This window comes from Microcaecilia unicolor, chromosome 3 (assembly GCF_901765095.1).
Source record: "Microcaecilia unicolor chromosome 3, aMicUni1.1, whole genome shotgun sequence".
NCBI classification, from domain to species: domain Eukaryota; kingdom Metazoa; phylum Chordata; class Amphibia; order Gymnophiona; family Siphonopidae; genus Microcaecilia; species Microcaecilia unicolor.
Window position 1 is genome coordinate 475,091,769 of NC_044033.1, and position 20,313 is coordinate 475,112,081.

Genomic DNA, 20,313 nt, shown 5'->3' on the forward strand with positions numbered 1-20,313 from the left:
CAGCTCAACCATTAGGCAAAACTATACAACTGCCTAGGGCAGCAGTTTCTGGCAGGCAGCAAATAGCAGCTGAAGACAAAGCAACACAGTAGATCCTGATAGCCACATGAACTCAAAGAATTGTCATTGTATACTTTTATTTGCAGGAAGGGGGGCAATTATGTCTTGCCTGATCATTTTGTTTCCTTTAGTCACAGCAGACAAATCCAGAGACTTGTGGGTTATGACCATCTACCAGCAGGTGTCGAAAATAAAAAGTACTAACTGAACTCTACCACATAGGATGGTGTGCTCCTTGGTCAGTCAGTATTTCTCATAACAAAGCAGAATTAATAATAAGGCAAACATTTCTCTCTCCTCACTGAAATGAGGCATAAACCTGTCAACTAGCACAACTATGCACAGGCAACCACAGCAAGAAACCTAAGCAGAGAAACAGACTGAACTGATAGTGTCAACCTCATGGAAGGGTGAGACTCTGGATTCATCTGCAGTGACTAAAGAAAAGAAAATTATCAGGTAAGACATCATTTTTCCTTCCTTATCATCATCAGCAGATGAATCCAGAGGCTTGTGGGATGTAGCAAAGCAGTCCATAAGTAGGGTGGGAACCAGACACAGCCGCAGAAAGAACCAACATCTCAAAAGCTAAAACCATCAACCAGACAAGGTCTGGAAAATGTGTGTCACAAAGATCATTTTAGGGAACCGTCACAGAAGAGAATGGAGACACACCAGGAGGATATACACCCAAGCAATAGGCATCCGACTTCAGCAAGATATGGCTGCATATGACGCTGCATTTCCCCGACTGGGGCCCATCAGGTGCAGGAAAGGAGACCACGCACAGACATCCATTGGTTTCCTGAAGGTACCAGAAAGATCCACAGCAACTACGATATAAAGCACCAGATGGAAACTCCAAGGAAGATTTTCCTCCAGAAGAATGGAGGAAACAATGGCTGATTAATGGAAATGTGGAAACTACCACAGGCAACAATGACAGTACCCTTGAGTCTGAGACATGAATAAAGGACCTGTGCAGAACACTGTCAGGATTTCAAACAGCAATGGAACCAAGCATAAAATGCCAAGTTGGAGTCATGCTGACCTTGCAGAGATGGAGCCAGTTTGAGCATGAAGGCACATAGGAGAACTTCAACGTAAGTCGGAGAGGATCTTGTCGCACGATAGGGCTGAGGCCCAGGATAGGGTGAGACTGTAACCCAGAACCCTATAGACAAAGGATGAACTGAAATAAGACACCAGCTAGAGACATTCCACACAGAAAGGGCTGAGATGTACACTTCAGAACATCAGAGATGTGCTTCCCAGCTAGAACAGATTCCCCAACAAAGTGGAAAAGTCACAGATGACAAGGACAAGATAAGTCCAAGAATCAGATATGGAACAACGTTGAATTTGTTGTGCACATTCAGAGACGGGTGAACTTCCACCTCCATGAATGGTGCAGTGCTCCTCATCTAGAGATATAGCTATGTCCAGATCCAGAGAGAGCTGCACCCCCAGAGCCAGACAATGAGCAGTGCTCAGTAATCAGAGGAGGGACTGGTGGTTGGGAGGCGGGGATAGTGCTGGGCAGACTTATACGGTCTGTGCCAGAACCGGTGGTGGGAGGCGGGGCTGGTGGTTGGGAGGCGGGGATAGTGCTGGGCAGACTTATACGGTCTGTACCCTGAAAAGGACAGGTACAAATCAAGGTAAGGTATACACAAAAAGTAGCACATATGAGTTTATCTTGTTGGGCAGACTGGATGGACCGTGCAGGTCTTTTTCTGCCGTCATCTACTATGTTACTATGTAACTACACATCCAAAGACCGAGCTTTAGATAACTCCAAGGATGAAGCTATGAGGCATAACTAAAGAAAGAAGGCAATCCACTTCCTACACTGAAACCTCACCTCATGCTTATACAGGCAGAGAAGGAGCCATACCCCAAAACCCAAAAGGAAGTTGTGTTCCATAGACAGAGATGGAGTCAACTGTACTAGAGTGATATAGAAGAAGCAGAGATGAAGTTATGCTCCACACCCCAAGATAGCACTATTATCCATATTAATAGATGGAGCCTTGCTGATTATCCTAGATGGAGCTATGCTCACCATTCAGAGATGGAGTAGTGCTTTCCACTCATAGACAGACCTGTGTTCCACGGTCCAAGATAGAGCTCTGCTCCACAATCTGAGACAAAGCTGTGCTCCACACTCAGAGAGGGAGATGTGCTCTACATTCAGAGATAGTACTGTGCCCCACATTCAGATGGAGTGGTGCTCTACATTCAGAGATGGAGTCATGCTCTACATACTGAGATGGCACTGTGCCCCATATTCAGAGATGGAGCTAAGCTCTACATTCAGAAATGGCGCTGTACCCTACAGCTATAGATGGCACTGTGCTCTACATTCAGAGAAGGGGCCATGCTCTATGTGCAGAGAGAGAACTGTGCACTAAATTCAGAGAGAGAGACACACACACACACAGAGAGTTTCGCTAGACATACAAAGATAGTACAGAGACTTTCAGAGACAGAGATGTGATCTACATGCAGATCCGGTGGATCTCCAGCCCCCTAAACCCCCCTTGCACCCCCCCCCAAAAAAAGACCTGGTGGCCCAGTGGGCTGCAAACCAAGCCCCCTTAAACTGTTGGCCTAGCGGCCCTCTTCCCCACCCCTCTGTACTTTAGTACACTCACTCCTATTTCAGCGCTGCCTTGAAAATGTCAGCACCCAGCCCTGAGAAACTCCCTTATATGGTGGTGAAACCCCACCCAGCGCATGCCAGGATACACCAGGCAAGGCTGGGCGCCACCATTTTCAAGGTGGCGCTGGAAGAGGAGGGATCTCCAGCCCCCCCATAAACTTGTGTTGGGGGGGTTGGGGCAACTGAAAGTCCACTGGACCTCCAGCCCCCGTGTCGCTGGCTTGGGGTGGTGGTTCGGTGGGAGCACTAGGCCACAAGGGCCTTGCTGTTTCAGGGGGTCTGGTGGTCCCATGGACCTCCAGCCCCTGTGTCTGACAGGTTTGGGCTTTTGACAGCCTGGACCTGTCAAACAGGTGTGGGAACATTGTGCCTGAGCACTTTTACCCTATGATCAGAGACAATAGCATACATAAATTTGTATGCTATTATCTCTGATCATAGGGGCAGTAAAGCCCCACACTGTTCCAGTGCTTTTGATCACCTGGGTATAAGGCTTTTCCCCCATTCAGTCTACGGGGAAAAAATGCTCTAAAAATTTGAATATCTTATCTGCTGTTATGTGTGTCTTGTCCATCTGTCTTCAACTAGATTGTAAGTTGCAGAGAGCAGAGACTGTCTTTTTTAACGTAATTATTATTAGCAAACCATGCACATCACAAATAACAAAACTGGTGATTATCATGTTTTATCAACTGAGATATATAGCCCTCCCTATAAGTGTTCCCTCTAAGCTGTGCAGGAGTCCAACTGCATGGCTGCCAGAGAGAGGTGTGTCTTCAATCACTAGAGACAGGCAGGTCCTATGGAGTCCTGTAGAACTTGCCTGACCCTCACTATTAAAAATGTGGTATTGAAACAGCGCCACCCACTGGCGTACAGGACTCCCACCCAGCTTAGAGGGAACATTGACCCCCATACCCCCTATAACGTCCCCACGCTACAATGCCTAACATGGCCTGCTCAGCTGGGTTTAACCGGGCAGGTGCCTCTCCTGCCCGGTTAAACCATTTTAAATATCAAACCCCATCAAGAATAAATGCACATGGTTGGAATATCAGGCTAAGCACTAGGGGAGCCCAGTTCAAATCCCACTGCAGCTCCTTGGGATCTTGGGCAAGTCACTTAACTCTTCATTGCCTCAGGACCAAACCTAGATTGTGAGCCCTCCAGGGACAAGAAAATACCTACTGTACCTGAATGTGCACTACTTTGAGAGCTTCCTGGCTTGTAAGCAGTATATAAATTAAATCATTATTCTTCAGGGTTTTTTTCCATATCACTTAAAAAACAAGCAAGGATGGTTAAAAATGATCTAATTCTGGCACCCATGTAATTGGTACCAACACCCATAATATAGAAAAAAAAGATTTTATAAATAGTGATGGTGTTTCTAATGCTTGATTATTGAACTCTAGCAGCACAAAATTACAGGAGGTGCATCTGTAGAGGTCAGGCAGGCACTACTTTGAACATAAACTGAAAGACAGCAAGGAGCAGACTCTTCAGTACCAATGTAATGAACAGAACTGAGGTCACTTTCCACCACTGGATGGCAGCAGACAGCACTGTAACCCAGTGAACCAGCTGAGACAAGTCATGCAAAGATTGGAGATAGTATAGCTGTTTCTGTTTACTTAACTCCATTGTGCCACATCCAAAACCCACTGAAGAGGTCTGTGGCTGTTTAAGTTTTACAGCACAACCCCATCACTGGCTTGGACTCATCAAGACAAAATGAATTTTGAACAGGCTTTTAGGGCAGGTGAGACATGCTTATCCTATATAATAATACTCACCTCCAACGTTCTAACCTGCCTGGGACCATGGACCCTCGATGTGGTCTAAGCCGCTTAGAACGTAATGACGTAAGTAACGTCACTGACAGCTGAATCCAAGGCAAGGGGAGGAGTAGGGAAACACGTGGAGCGTGTTTCCCTACTCCTCCCCCTGCCTGAGAATCAGCTGGCAGTGCTCCCTTCAACACCCCCCCCCCCCTGCGCCTCACAAAAGCAACCAAACAACCCCAAAGAACTGGAGGTGGGGCGAAAATGGCCACACCGGACCGGGACCAAGCAGACCAGCAGACAACGGATTACCCCGGGCGCCAAGCATGCAACCCGAAGACGAGGCACGGAACAACTCCCGAACCTGCCACCGCCCACAAAAAAACGAACAGCTGACGCCGCTCCCGAAACTGCCGCCCTCCAAAAAAAAAAAAACACCTGAGGGCACTGTCGCCCCTCTCTGGCCATCCCTTCCTACAGCCGCCTGCTTAAAAGTTATTACCTCCTGCACGCAGGGACGCTGGCCGCTTCAAACAGCCTTTTCTTTCGCTTCTGTTTCTGTTCCTGTGGACCCGCTGAAACACAAGCGAAAGAAGAGGCTGTCTGAAGCCGCCAGCGTCCCTGCGTGCAGGAGGTAATAACTTTAAAGCGACAGCCGGCTGTAACGAGGGGGAGGGCCAGAGAGGTAGGGAGGGGGGACCTGAAACGACAGAGAGCGGGAAGGGGGTCCTGAAACGACGGGGGGGGGAGGGGATTCCTGGAAATCCACTGGAAGGGGAGGGGCGGGTAATGGAACTGGGGAAGGGGACGGGGGTGCTAGATCAGGGGGTAGCAGGGGGGAGGCAGCTCCTGTAACTCAGAGAAGGGGGGAGACGCAGAGCGGGAAGGGGAGAGGGGGATGGGAAAAAATGGGAGGGGGTCCTGCAACTCGGATGGGAACATGTGGGAAGGGTTTCTGGAACATGGACATGGGTGGAAGGGGGGAGAGAGGGGGGAGAGAGGGGGAGGGCGGAGAGAGGGGGAGAGGGGGAGGAGGGGGGAGGGTGGAGAGAGGGGGAGAGGGGGAGAGAGGGGAGGGGGAAGAAGAGGGGGAGGGGGGTTCTGCAAACTCTCACTCTCACAGTCTGTGTATCTCACACATACTCTCGCACTCGCTCTCTATCACACTCACTCTCTCACACACACTGTAATCTGTGTGAAACACACTCTCTCTCACACTCAATGTGTCTCACATACACACTCGCACACACTATCATTCTGACACACACACTATCTCTCACAGACACACTCGCACCCAGTCTCACTCTCACACACAGTCACTCTCACACACACACAGACTCTCAAACATACACACTATGAGGAAAACCTTGCTAGCGCCCGTTTCCTTTGTGTCAGAAACGGACCATAAATGGAGGAGGGGGGCGACAACCCTAAAAGGAGGGAGGGAGGGAGGAGGAGAGGGAAAAAAGAGAGGGAGGGGAGAGGAAGGGGGGGCCCCTGCCGCACACTCTCACTCTATGACACACACACACTTGCACATTCACTCTGTCTCTCACACAGACTCTCTCAAACATACACACTTAGAGGAAAACCTCGCTAGCGCCCGTTTCATTTGTGTCAGAAATGGGCCTCTTTTTACTAGTTTATTTAGATTTTGCTCACACCTTTTTTTCAGTAGTAGCTCAAGGTGAGTTACATTCAGGTACTCTGGATATTTCTCTGTCCCAGGAGAACTCACAATCTAAGTTTGTACCTGAGGCAATGGAGGGTTAAGTGACTTACCCAAGATCACAAAGAGCAGCAGGGGGATTTGAACTGGCCACCTCTGGATTACAAGACCAGTGCTCTAACCACTAGGCCACTCTGCTTTAAGAACTATGGACATACAACCACCAGTTCTATAAAGTGGTTCTATAAAGTGATACATTATGATCAATCATGGTCAACCATCAGGAAAAGCCTCGAAAGATAAGAATAAAAGAAATTAAACCAGACTTTAAAATCTGAAGTAAAAAGTTAGAATGTTACCTGGTTGGGAGTCTGAAATCCACATTTGTTCCTAATTTGTAGGCAACTTGAAAGGGGGTGGACCCAACCAATGTTTGGATAACCCCCCTTGAAGCAGCTTTGTCTATCTGAAACTGAGAGATCAAGTCAAAACCTACAATAACAAAGCAGAACAGCTCTGAATTAGTTTTCAACAGACTTTTGCTGGAAGTGCTGATGCATGCACCCCACACACACACACATACATACACACACACACACACACACACACAGACACACGGCCTGCTCCTAGGCACACATTTCCTACTTGCCTGGCAAATCATCTTGACCAATCTGGATCTGGGGACATAGGGCCCTCTGCTGATTAAATCTGCCATAGTACGGGAATCCTAGGGAAACAAAAATGTTAATGTTGTAATATCATACAATACCATGACAAGGGAGAGGGGATCTATTCTGTCTGATAGGAAATAGCTGTTTATTTTATCTCTTTTTTTATCTGCTGAGTAATAGTACTACTACTACTACTTAACATTTCTAAAGCGCTACTAGAGTTACACAGTGCTGTACAGTTTAACAGAGAAGGACAGTCCCTGCTCAAGGAGCTTACAATCTAAAGGTAATTGTCTAATTGCATAAGATATTTATTTTTGTAAATAAGACCATTCATTTCATTTCTGCTTCTCTCAGATTTCCAGCTCTGTTAAAACATGTTTCTATACCATAAAATCAACACAAACTTTCATTCGCAACTACCTTGGATATTTATTAATATATATAACTTCCCTAGCTCAGCCATTGTATTGATGGTCCTTGGCCAGGAGCCACATACTGCAATTCAATCCAGAAACAGGTACACTGCAATTTGGTTCTATCCAAGACGTGTCACTATTGAGAAATAGCTGGGACTTCCATCCCCACTGAGTCTGAATGCTGCCTTTGCAGCACTTCTATCAAGGGAATAAAATGCAGGTCTTTAGCAGAGCAGAGAATAGCACTGCTGTAGACCACTAGGGGCCACCCCAGACTTCATGTTTAAAATATCAGTTCTCTCGTCCAGACTGAAAGCAGCAGGACAGATTGAAGGATGGAAATGTGAGACATGTTTGTACATGTTTTTATTTAGCTCGGGGCATTTCTTCAAATCCCTCATATTAGAATGCTACAGGAATTAAAGCTCTCAGATCAACTGGCAAATCAGCTTGTGCCTTCAGATTCTGGGAATTCAGATCCCAATAAAATAGTGCTCTCCTAGCTCTTCTCCGTGCCCTCCCTTCTTCACCACCTACCACCTCCTTTCGCTCTTCTACTGCAGGTGCCAAGGCCCTCTAGAGGGAAGTAGAGGAGGTGCAAAAGGGTTGAAAGGGTGAGAGAGGAGCAGAATATGGAAGTATTACAAGCATATGTAAAATGGGTAGTATAATGGACTAAATTCTGTAAATGGTGATCAAATTTGGGGTGCCAAAAAATGTACACTAAGTGCTATTCTATACATGGTGTTCCAAGTTGGGCACCGTTTATAGACCAGTGCTTAGTTCTGGGATCCACACTCAATTTTGTTGGAAAGGATTTACAACAACTAAACCCTAATGTAAATCCTCGCATCTTAATTATGCATATATACCCTGAGTTCTATAACACTGCATACAAACCCTAGAAATGCCCCCTGACCCGACCATGCCCCCTTTCGCAAAACAGGAAGATGCATCAGAAGGCGGAACCCAGTAGAGGGACGGCCCCAGAGCAGGCCTGCTGTGGTGATCCTACTGGTGGCTGCTGGCTGTGTAAGTAAAATACCACAGCAGGGGAGGGAGGACCAGCATTAATCTCCATTTTGGTTTTTTTTGAAGTTTCTTTTTTTTTTATTGCGGGAGCAAGACTTTTTACCGTTCCCATGGGGACAGTAAAAGCTCTTGCTCCTGCATTGTGCTGGCTCACAAAATTAGTGCAAATATAACAACTGGCTCTCATGAGCCGGTGCGAGCTGCCTCCAGCACATGCAAGTGACACAAAACACAACAGCTAGAGTTTTATCTGATAGTCCACATTTTACTCATGCTTTGCCATTTTTCAAGAGTTTACATGGAGGGGCATAATTGAACGGGGTGCCCAAGTTTTCCTGAGCCCGCCAAGGCTGCAGGGAAACCCGTATTATCGAAACAAGATGGGCGTCCATCTTTCGTTTCGATAATACAGTCGGGGACGCCCAAATCTCAACATTTAGGTCGACCTTAGAGATGATCGTCCCCGGTTTTTGGCGAAAATGGAAATCGAGGACACCCATCTCAGAAACGACCAAATCCAAGCCATTTGGCCGTGGGAGGAGCCAGCATTCATAGTGCACTGGTCCCCCTCACATGCCAGGACACCAACCGGGCACCCTAGGGGGCACTGCAGTGGACTTTAGAAATTGCTCCCATACCTTGTGTGCTGAGCCCCCCCAACCCCCCCCCAAACCCACTACCCACAACTGTACACCACTACCATAGCCCTTAGGGATGAAGGGGGGCACCTAGATGTGGGTACAGTGGGTTTCTGGTGGGTTTGGAGCAGGGGCATATCTGCGTGGGGCCTCAGGGGCGTGGGCCCCCGCAGATTTTGCCCTGGACCCCCCTACCGCCATCAACCCTCCCCCGCTGCCGTTGCTTACTTTTGCTGGCGGGGGACCCCAACCCCCGCCAGCCGAGGTCCGCTTCCACCTGCCGCTGCCTTAAAAACTACTTCTTCAGCCGGTGGGGGACCCCAAACCCCCGCCAGCCGCCCCGAGGTGTTTAAAGTTCATCTTCGGCCTCCGTGGCCGTGCTGCTGTTGATAGGAGCTGTTGAATCCACTTCGGAGTCTGACGTCGTTGTACGTTGTACATGCTGCGATGTCAGACTCCGAAGTGGATTCAACAGCTCTTATCAACAGCAGCACGGCCACGGAGGCCGAAGATGAACTTTAAACACCTCGGGGCGGCTGGCGGGGGTTTGGGGTCCCCCGCCGGCTGAAGAAGTAGTTTTTAAGGCAGCGGCAGGTGGAAGCGGACCTCGGCTGGCGGGGGTTGGGGCCCCCCGCCAGCAAAGGTAAGCAACGGCAGCGGGGGAGGGTTGGCGGCGGGAGGGGGATGGAGAGAGTCATTGGTGGCGGTGGGGGCTCTGACAATGGCGGGGGGGGTCGGTGGCGGGGGGGGGGGCTAAAATGTGCCCCCTCCCTCTGGCTCTGGCCCCCCCTACCGCCGGAGTCCAGATACGCCCCTGGTTTGGAGGGCTCGCTGTTTCCTCCACAAGTGTAACAGGTAAGGGGGGATGGGCCTGGGTCCGCCTGCCTGAAGTGCACTGCATAAGTACATAAGTACATAAGTACATAAGTAGTGCCATACTGGGAAAGACCAAAGGTCCATCTAGCCCAGCATCCTGTCACCGACAGTGGCCAATCCAGGTCAAGGGCACCTGGCACGCTCCCCAAACGTAAAAACATTCCAGACAAGTTATACCTAAAAATGCGGAATTTTTCCAAGTCCATTTAATAGCGGTCTATGGACTTGTCCTTTAGGAATCTATCTAACCCCTTTATAAACTCCGTCAAGCTAACCGCCCGTACCACGTTCTCCGGCAACGAATTCCAGAGTCTAATTACACGTTGGGTGAAGAAAAATTTTCTCCGATTCGTTTTAAATTTACCACACTGTAGCTTCAACTCATGCCCTCTAGTCCTAGTATTTTTGGATAGCGTGAACAGTCGCTTCACATCCACCCGATCCATTCCACTCATTATTTTATACACTTCTATCATATCTCCCCTCAGCCGTCTCTTCTCCAAGCTGAAAAGCCCTAGCCTTCTCAGCCTCTCTTCATAGGAAAGTCGTCCCATACCCACTAAAACTGCTCCAGGGACCTGCATACTGCTGTCATGGAGCTGGTTATGATATTTGAGGCTGGCATAGAGGCTGGAAAAAAATATTACATTTTTTTTAGGGTGGGAGGGGGTTAGTGACTACTGGGGGAGTAAGAGGAGGTCATCCCCGATTCCCTCCAGTGGTCATCTGGTCATTTAGGGTACATTTTTGTGGCTTGGTCGTAAAAAAAAAAGGACCAAGTAAAGTCGCCCAAGTGTTTGTCAGGGACGCCCTTCTTTTTTCCATTATCGGCCAAGGACGCCCATGTGTTAAGCACGCCCCAGTCCCACTTTCGCTATGCTTCTGACATGCCCCTGTGAACTCTGGTCGTCCCCACGACGGAAAGCAGTTGAGGATGCCCAAAATCGGCTTTTGATTATGCCAATTTGGGCGACCCTGTGAGAAGGACGCCCATCTTCCGATTTATGTCGAAAGATGGGCGCCCTTCTCTTTCGAAAATAAGCCTGATAGGCTATCTGTTCTTTAAAGTTCCTCTTTTAGTTTCAAAGCTGTTAATTACTTAGGGGTAAAAAGATGGGGGATGGGTCCCACAGCTCTGCCTGGATGCAAATGAAGACAAACAGACAGGTGGATGGGAGCATTTCCACATATTTTGAGGGATTAATTTGCTGAAATGAATAAAGCTTATGGGACAAGCTATGCCTACACACTGTATGGAGTGAGCTGAATCAAACTGAAAGGAAGGAAAATCTACTCCCCGCGAGTTCAGGGGGGAGAGTGACTGATGGCATGAATAGAGAAGGGGAAGTTTGAGAGGTTTGGTAAAGATCTTGACTTATACTGAACTACTGGTATGGTTCTGGCTAGGTGTGGAGATTGTTCTCTAATGAGGAAACTCTAGAACTGGTGATTATAGAGCCTTGATAAAGACTGGTAAATCTGAATCCCAGCAAGGAAAATACCTTTAGAGGTTTCTCTGAAGACATGTAGAGTAGAAGCCCTTGGAAGCTAGGCTCAAGGCTAGGAAGCCTTTTGGAGCAGCTCACAGCAGAATAAGGAGCAGCAGCCCTTGGAAGCAGTCATAGCTCAGAATAGAAGAAATTGGCCTGCAGGGGCACTATCAGTGCCTAGGGCTGAGAAGAGCAGAGGTAGCCCTGGTAACTCTGAACCAGTTCCACTTGAAGAGAGGACCAGCGAGAGTGAAGGCCTAGGGGCACAGCAAGGGAGAAGTACAAAGACTCCAGACACTTAAGGAAGTTACATGGAAATACTTTTAAAACAAATAGGAGGAAATATTTTTTCACTCAACGAATAGTTAAGCTCTGGAACTCTTTACCGGAGGATGAAGTAGTGTATCTGGGTTTAAAAAAAGGTTTGGACAAATTCCTGGAAGAAAAGTCCATAGTCTGCTATTGAGATAGTCATGGGGAAGCTACTGTTGGCCTGGTAGCATGGAATGTTGCCACTATTGTGACCTAGCTTGGCCACTGTTGCAAACAGGATACTGGGCTTCTGACCCAGTATGGCTATTCTTATGTTCTTATGGGATGCGTTCGGCAGTTGGGACCCAGCAAGGGAGAAGACCTCCGAGGTGCAATTGGCACTAGGGGCTCAGCAAGGAAGGACAGCTCAGCCACCACACCCACTCACTAATCTGATTAGGCAGCAGGGAAGAGCTTATAGCTGTTACCTTGGCAAGCCAGACTGACAGTGACTGAACAGTGGAGGAAAGACCAAGTCATTGACTCTGAATACCAGAGCCCAAGAGTGACTGTGATGCCAGGGGGCATATATAGAAATAGTATTTGGTTTAAAAAGGTTAACTGGCAATGACGACCATTCGGGTAGGGGGGGAAGTGGGTAAGAAGAGGGTGGTGGTGATTAATAGTGTATTTTCAGTTTGTATATCTGCAACATTAAGAAGGAGGGGGAGGGGAGACTTTGGGCAGCTGGTTTTGGCCGGGTTTCTCTATTGTTCTCATCTTCTTTATTGCATTGTTTGTTTTGCTAGACATTCATAGCCTTGTATCGATTTGCATTATATTATATGCTATATTGGTGATTTAATAAAGATATTTCAAATAAAAAGGTTAACTCTCATTATATTTGGTTCGTTATATTTGCTAAAGAAAGCCCAGAGCAACAGGTTCTAGAGATATGGTGTATAAAGACTGAATAATGGTATATATGCATTGATTCATATAAATAGTTAAATAAGGCTTGTTTAATTTATTAGCCAGTCACAGCATTTTTTATTATTATTCCTAGGGGGAGAAGAGGGTTAATTCCACTCTATCAGCACTTTTTTTCCCCAGATAGAGGCACCGAGTGCCAAGTAAGGGACTGACAGAGCCTGCCTTCAAGAGGCTCCAGCCTGGTCGGACCCCAAATCCAAGCGTGCCCAGTAAGGGGGCGTTACAAATAAGTACAAGAGAGTCTCTGAAGTGTGCTTCAAGGTAGTATGGAGCTTCAGAAGTGGATCACATTCTGTGCTTTCTTGATATTTGTGGGTTTGGGGAATGGAATGACACACACTGCTCATTTCAATCCAACACTGCATGCTTTGTGGAAGAAAAATGTACATTGGACAGCAAATTTCTAGAAGCCCAGCCTGAACCTGAGAAATATTATTTGAAAGAGAGCTCCTGACTTTTTCTGTGTCCTCTGCCTTACCCCTGAAACCTGACACCAATCTTACTGTTTACCAGGCCTTAACACAGAATTTCCTGCATGCTGGGCCCTCCTCCCCTATCTCATAGCCATTGAGGTAGATCCTCTTGTGTGCCAGGCTCTCCTCATACCAGGGAGGTTTCTGAGGTCCTCTTCATCCCAGAGACCCATGGCTTACACTATTCTAATTCTTAAGTCTCCTTTTTTTCCAAGAGATCCTTGAAATAAAGCTTCCTGTATACCAGGCTGTTCCCTTTGAAATATCTTAAAATAGAACCTTCCTGTTTATTGGACCCTTCTTTCACCCATTGACAACATAACCTTCTCTGTACTAGGCACATATTTCCCCAAGGTCTTCTGACAAAGAGTTTCCTGTGATCCTTGAGAGAATCTCCTGTCTGTCAGGTCCTCCTCTTCCCACAGTGTCACAATATCCTTTTTGTATCTGATGGCTTTTGCCTGAAATTGTCAACTGGCTCCAGATTCGACAGGGTAGATTCATGCACAGATTTGTAATCTTGCTTTTCTTAGGGAATACATAAAGAAATCAGAACTACGGGTTTTGTGTTATTTCTCTTCCCAAGTCATTTACGGAAAATTTAATTCTGTTCATATGGTTTTATTGTTTGGGAGGAGGGGTTTGTTGTTGTTCTTGTTGTTGTTTTTCTGTTATGTAAGCAATAGTGTTCAGGCTTCCAAAAAAGTGTGCTCTATTTGCAGAATGTGCATGAAGCCAAAATAACAGTAAACCCCTCCAATTTTTTAATATGTTGTTAACTGTGCACACTGTCAAAAAGAGTGTGCATTAGCCACAAAAGTGCGTACACTTTCCCAATAGCACATGCATGAGCACAACATTACACAAGCACAAGTAGCGCATGCATGAGAATCTATTGAGCGAGAGTATGCACTTTTGTGGCTAATGCACACTTTTTTGACAGCGTGCACAATTAACAACATATTACAAAATTGGAGGGGTTTACTGTTATTTTGGCTTTAAAAAATTAGATGAAACGACATGGGAAATGTCTCAAATGAATGCACATCCCTAATCAGAACTCCAAGTTCCTGTATGCAATGGAGTAAACCTAGAACTAGATTAACCCTATCAGGCAACCCCACCCTCACCTACTCCACTTCATTCCAGATCACCCTGAAAAAATATCTCTACTTTATTAACTAATTCCCACAGTTTAAAACCCTTTTCCCCACTGTCTGCAGCATTAACAGGGCCTAGTTCAGATAGCAGTGTGGAATCCTTATGGATAGAAATTCCGTATGTGAAGAGGAGTATTCTGGTAGGGCTGTAACTACCGCCCGCCAGGACAGAATGAACAGAAATTTGGAAAGCTGGCAAATTGGGCAACAGTATATTAATGGGTGATTCCAGTTACCAATCAATAAATATAACACAGGAACAATGCTATATAATCACAGAAAATAATATAGTATAATCATAGGTATGCTGTTTCCGTTCTGGACCCAAAAGAAAAACAGTGGAGAAAAAAGGCCTCAAAAATATAGCCTCTAACAAGTCCCTCTTTGGCAAACCACTACACAGGATAGGGCTCTTTCAATTTTCTGTCAGAAAGAAACTCCACCAGTCCTCGTTTAATTGTCCCATAAGCCCAAAATTTCAATAGTTCCAATAGAAAACCACCATAACCAATGAAACAATTAGGATACTGTCACTGGCAGTTGCACTTATCTTGACTGAAGGAAGTTTCAGCAGTGTTTCAAAATTTTAAACAGGGGTAATATATAAATCCCAAGAGCGGCCCTATTTCGCTTCAAAAAGCTGCTTCACAAACCCCTTCAATATTGCTATCTCAATAATTCAGATCTTCAGACAAGGCAACCTCCAATACAAGCTGTCTCAGTCAACAGTCTCAAATTTTGACTTGTTGGAGGCTATACTTCTGAGGTCTTTCTTTTCCACCATTTTTTATTTTGGGTCCAGAGCAATATGGTTCTAACAGAAACAGCATACCCATGATTATACTATATTATTTTTTGTGATTTTCTGTGATATCAGTTACCCCAATACTGACTGGATAAATGTTACATCAGGGAGCGCTAGGGAGGTAAAATTCTTCAACTTAATAAATGGCTGCTTCTTGGTGCAACTGGTCCAGGAATCAACAAGAGGGGAAGAGGGGGAGCTATTTTAGAACATAAGAATAGCCATACTGGGTCAGATCAATGATCTATCCAGCCCAGTATCCTACTTCCAACAGTAGCCAATCCAGGCCAGAAGTACCTGACAGAAACCCTATTAGAGAGCAAGAATGTCCTTTACAGCGCTGTGATTCTGTTGATTCAGTTAAGTATTTGGATCGCTGATTTTTTAGTTGCTTTTACACTTAGGAGCAGATTATATATATGGCACCTAAAAAATCTGCGCTGAAATCAGTGACGACTAAGCATATTCCATAATTGGCCCCTAGATTTAGGCACCAATTATAGAATACTAGTAAAACATGCCCGTTTCTGGAGGAAATGAAACGCTAGCAAGGTTTTCCTCCCGAACCCCCCCTCCCTACCCACCCCTTCGGCGTTGTGAAGCCACTGACCGCCATTGCTCCGCACCTCGTCAACACATGCCACCTTCATCCACTGACACCATTGCTCTGCCCTCGATCCTTGACGCCATTGCTCCGCCCTCGACGTCATCACGTTTGATGCGAGGGCGGGGCCCAGACACAGTGATTTCGGTGGCCTCACCACCACGAACCCTTCGAACCCGAAGGAAGTACCCGCAGGAAGTGACACTGACATCAGTGTCCTCAGAACGTTGAGGGTGAGTTTTATTATATAGGATGATTATTAGTTGATATCTCAGCGCCTAAAACTACGCATATCCATTTACAGCAACTGCATGCACGCATTAGAAGTTTGGCGCACTTCGTTACAGAATATGCTTAGCGAGTTGTGCGTGTAAATTCTAATCAGTGCAATTAGTGCTCATTATTGCTTGTTAAGAGCTGTTATCAATGCTGATTAACTTGTTAAGCCAATTAAGTTACGCGCATTGTTATAGAATCAATGCGGATCTCTAGGCATGCTATATAGAATCCAAGGGTTAATGGTTAAGATTTGAAAGTTTAAATACATAATAAAATTAGGCTTTTGAGGCAGATGATTAACAATACTGAGAGTGCTCTGGATATGAAATGGCTGTGTGCTATAAGAGAACCAATAGCCAGGTTTACTTTATATGATGCCTCTTTGCCATGAAAATAATTTGTGTGTGGTTTTGTTTCAAGAATGTTAGGTGCGCTTGTATATTCTGTTCGTGATTTATTGTGGAATGCTGTTTCCCCTTATACATCTTTCAGAAACTCAATTAGTAGCAACATTTCATGCTACCAATCCAGGGGCAAGCAGTGGCTTCCTCCATGTCCATCTCAATAGTGGACTATGGACATTTCCTCCAGGAACTTGTCCAAACCTTTTTTAAACCCAGCTATGCTAACTGCTGCTACAACATTGTCTGGCAACAAGTTCCAGAGCTTAACTATTTGTTGAGTAAATAAATATTTCCTCCTATTTGTTTTGAAAGTATTTTCATGTAATTTTATTGAGTGTCCCCTAGTCTTTGCACTTTTTGAAAGAGTGAAAAATTGATTCACTTTTACCCGTTCTATACCACAGCATTTTGTAGACCTCAATCATATCCCCCTTCAGCCATCTCTTTTTCAAGCTGAAGAGCCCTAACCTCATTAGCCCAATGGGCAGAATATTTCAGCATATTGCAAAGAGTAATCCAAATCATAGTTACCCGATGCTAGGGTCCACCTTGGGAGTCAACACCCAAGAAAAATATCTAGGTGTCATTGTAGACAATACGCTGAAATCTTATGCCCAGTATGTGGAGGCAGCCAAAACAGCAAACAGGATGCTAGGAATTATTAGGAAAGGGATGGTAAATAAGACCAAAAATATTATAATGCCTCTGTATCGCTCCATGGTGTGACCTCACCTTGAGTACTGCACTAAATTCTGGTTGCCATTATCTCAAAAAAGATATAGAGGAATTAGAAAAGCTTCAAAGAACAGCGACCGATATGTAAAGGGGATGGAACTTCTCTCAATGAGGAAAGGCTATAGAGGTTAGGGCTGCTCAGCTTGGAAAAAAGATGGCTGAGGGGAGATATGATTGAGTTCTACAAAATCCTGAGTGGTGTAGAACAAGTAGAAGTGAATAAATTTTTTTACTCTCTCAAAAAGTACAAAGACTAGGGGATGCTCAATGAAATTAAATGGAAATATTTTTCAAACAAATAGGAGGAAATATTTTTTCACTGAACAAATAGTTAAGCTTTGGAACTTGTTGCCAGAGGATGTGGTAACAGCAGTCAGCTTATCTAGGTTTAAAAGAAGGTTTGGACAAACACCTGGAGGAAAAGTCTACAGTCTGTTATTGAGATGGACATGGGAGAAGCCACTGCTTTCCTCGGAATTGGTAGCATGGAATATTGCTACTAATTGGGTTTCTGCCAGATACTTGTGACCTGCATTGGTCACTATTGGAAGCTGGATATTGTGCCAGATGGACCATTGGTCTGACCCAGTATGGCTATTCTTATGACACGTGGAGGTGTATTTTCAAAGCACTTAGACTTACAAAGTTCCATAGTAACCTATAGAACTTTGTAAGTCTAAGGGTTCCTTTTACAAAGGCGTACCAAAACGTGGCCTGTGGTAGTGTGGACTATTGCACGCACACTGGACCATTTCTCCACCACATCTGGAAAAAAGAGGAGGGTTTTGGGGCCGGGAAATGGACACGCAGCAACATGAAAACCAGTGTGCGTCTATTTACGGCTCTTAACCCCACCCATTGACTTAGCGGTAAGGGCTCACGTGTTACCCTTTGTAAAAGGACCCCCTCAGACTTACAAAGTTCCATAGGTTACTCATGGAACTTTGTAAACCTAAGTGCTTTGAAAATACACCTCCACGTGTCATAAGAATAGCCATACTGGGTCAGACCAATGGTTCGTCCAGCACAGTATCCTGTTCTCAATAGTGGCCAATCCAGGTCACAAGTATCTGGCAGAAACCCAATTAGTAGCACGGTAACCATCCAGCGTGCACCAACTGCCGACTGCGGTAGAAAATTATTTTCTAAAGCGGGTTTTCAGCGCGTGCCAAACTTAGAATTACTGCCAGGCGCACGCGCTAGCCAAGCAGTAATGCTGATTTGACATGCGTTGCACGCGAGTAGGCCCTTAGGCACCTTTGTAAAAGGGCCCCTAAGTGCTTTGAAAATTAGCCCCAAATTTTCCTATGTGCTAGGCCCTCTTTGTTCTGGGGGCTCCTGCTACAGAGCCTCCTATGGTGGTCGCCCATTATCCCAAAACTTGGTCCACAGCACTTCACTGATACTTTTCTTCTTTCCACTCTGTTCCGCTATAAAATTAGTGGCTTCAGTCCAATTACTTAGTACTTAATTCATAGGCAAACAAGCTTGGCATGGTTTAGTCCAGAAAGAGAGAGATTCCAAGAGCAGGAAGGAGGCAAACAGGAAAATATTCAGAGAGCAGGGAGAAAGAAATGAAAACAGTGTATGCACCACCACCTTAAAAGCACGCTTGTAAAAATCACTCCAGCTTTCTCTCTCTCTCTTGCTCAGATTTATCTTTCACTCTATATCTCTCTTTCTTTCTGCAACTTGGTACAGGGTAAGCACTAATCATAACACAAAGCCAATCCTGTCCACAGAGGGAAGCCCAAGGTCTACTGAAAGCAGTGGTGTGCTGAAGCAGGCTCTCACAGGCTCGCAAGAGCCAGTTGTTAAGTTTTTAAGAATTTTGGGAGCCGGTTGTTAAAGTAGGGCCCTCCATGGCTACTTTAAAAACTGGCTCCCAAATTGTGGGCTTGGGCCCCCTGCTGAATTGTCTTTTACTTTGCTGGTGGGGATGCTGAGCCCTGCCAGCCAAGTAAATAGACTACTGATGCTCCCCGCTCCTTGTTTCCAGCATGCTGCTCAGAACAAGACGTTGGGAGTGGTGGCAGTCCATTTATTGGCTGCCAGCAAAAGTATGCCTAGCATGCCCGCACGAAGGGAGGGAGGAGAGAGAGGCAAGTGTTGCTCCCCCCCCCCCCCCCCCCCCCCCCCCGGCCACCCCTGGCCCTTACAACTGCAGAGCTGGCTACGTCCGGAGAAAGAGCCTGTTGTTAAAAATTTACCAGCACACCCCTGACTGAAAGCCTCAGAAGGTGACATCCTTTGCTTACCTGTGTAGTGCTCAATGGTAGGGGACACTAAAAGTCCCAGGAAACTGATAATGAAGAAAACAATTCCAACTACCCTGGTGGAAGGAAAGAGAAAAAGGTGTCAAGTGTTGCAGAATGAAAATACACACACGGCGAGCTCTATTGAAGTCATTAAACAGAGAATAATCATTCTTTGCACACAGCAGTTACAAGTTTCTTTTAGCTTTATTCTCTGTTCATCTGTGTCTCATTTCCTTAAATTGTTGCATTCTTTAAGGCACTTCCTCTTAAACATCTGTTGCCAATAACGGGACCTTTATCAAATGCAGCCCCTCAGTAGTTGAGATTTCTAGTTTCAGATTCTCTTTTCTCTCTGTTGCTTACCGGTCACTCTTCATGTTCCTTTTCTGGTTATTATCTGCACAGGCACCAGGATTTTACAGACAGCCCTACATTTATAGTCTCTCTGAACACAAATTATTTCCCTTTCCTTTCACCCATGCTGAAGGGGGCTTGGGGGGAGGGAAACGTGCTGTAGCTGCAGCTGGAAGATCAATGAGGGAAGGAGGGAGCAGAAAGAAGGGGGTGGGCTGCTGTACAACAAACCTCTATTTGTTGACTGGTATGGGTGAGCTAACAGAGGCTCAGATATAAAAATAACAAACCACAGCAGAAGAAAGGTGTACAGACCCCAGTAGGGATGAAACATCAATGACATCAGTCAAGGTCAGCAAGGGAAACCTCATGGAAAGGAACAGTTTTTACTTGAAGTTAACAGGCAGAGGTAGCAAAGTGTTGGATTTTAATGCTTTGGGTTTCATTACATTTTCCAAATCTGAGCTCAAAGTGAGTTACAGATTCAGGTAAAATGATCTCATATTACATACTTCTTTACTGGACTTATTAATTCAACTCTTGTCTCCATCATTTTTTCTTCATCTTGGGTATAAAATACATTTCTATTAAGATTTCCTACTATTAAAGGATCACTCTATAAGCGTCAGCTAGATCTAAAGTTTACTTATCATCCCATCATTACATAGAATGACCTGCCCCAATGTATTAGA

The 20,313-nt window shown here is 45.7% G+C and overlaps 1 protein-coding gene across 1 annotated transcript in view; it reads right to left on the reverse strand.

Annotated features, from left to right (window-relative positions):
* Positions 1-19,749, reverse strand: part of COL9A1 (collagen type IX alpha 1 chain) — a 285,908-nt gene extending 266,159 nt beyond the window's left edge. Inside the window, exons 1-4 of the mRNA XM_030199004.1 lie at positions 19,631-19,749; positions 19,268-19,341; positions 6,828-6,905; positions 6,538-6,670 (exon numbers count right to left, since the gene is read on the reverse strand). Of these exons, the coding sequence (XP_030054864.1) occupies positions 6,538-6,670; positions 6,828-6,905; positions 19,268-19,341; positions 19,631-19,644 (299 nt within the window). The 5' untranslated portion in view covers positions 19,645-19,749. The remainder of the gene's footprint in view (positions 1-6,537; positions 6,671-6,827; positions 6,906-19,267; positions 19,342-19,630) is intronic.
* Between the last annotated feature and the right edge of the window lie 564 nt (positions 19,750-20,313).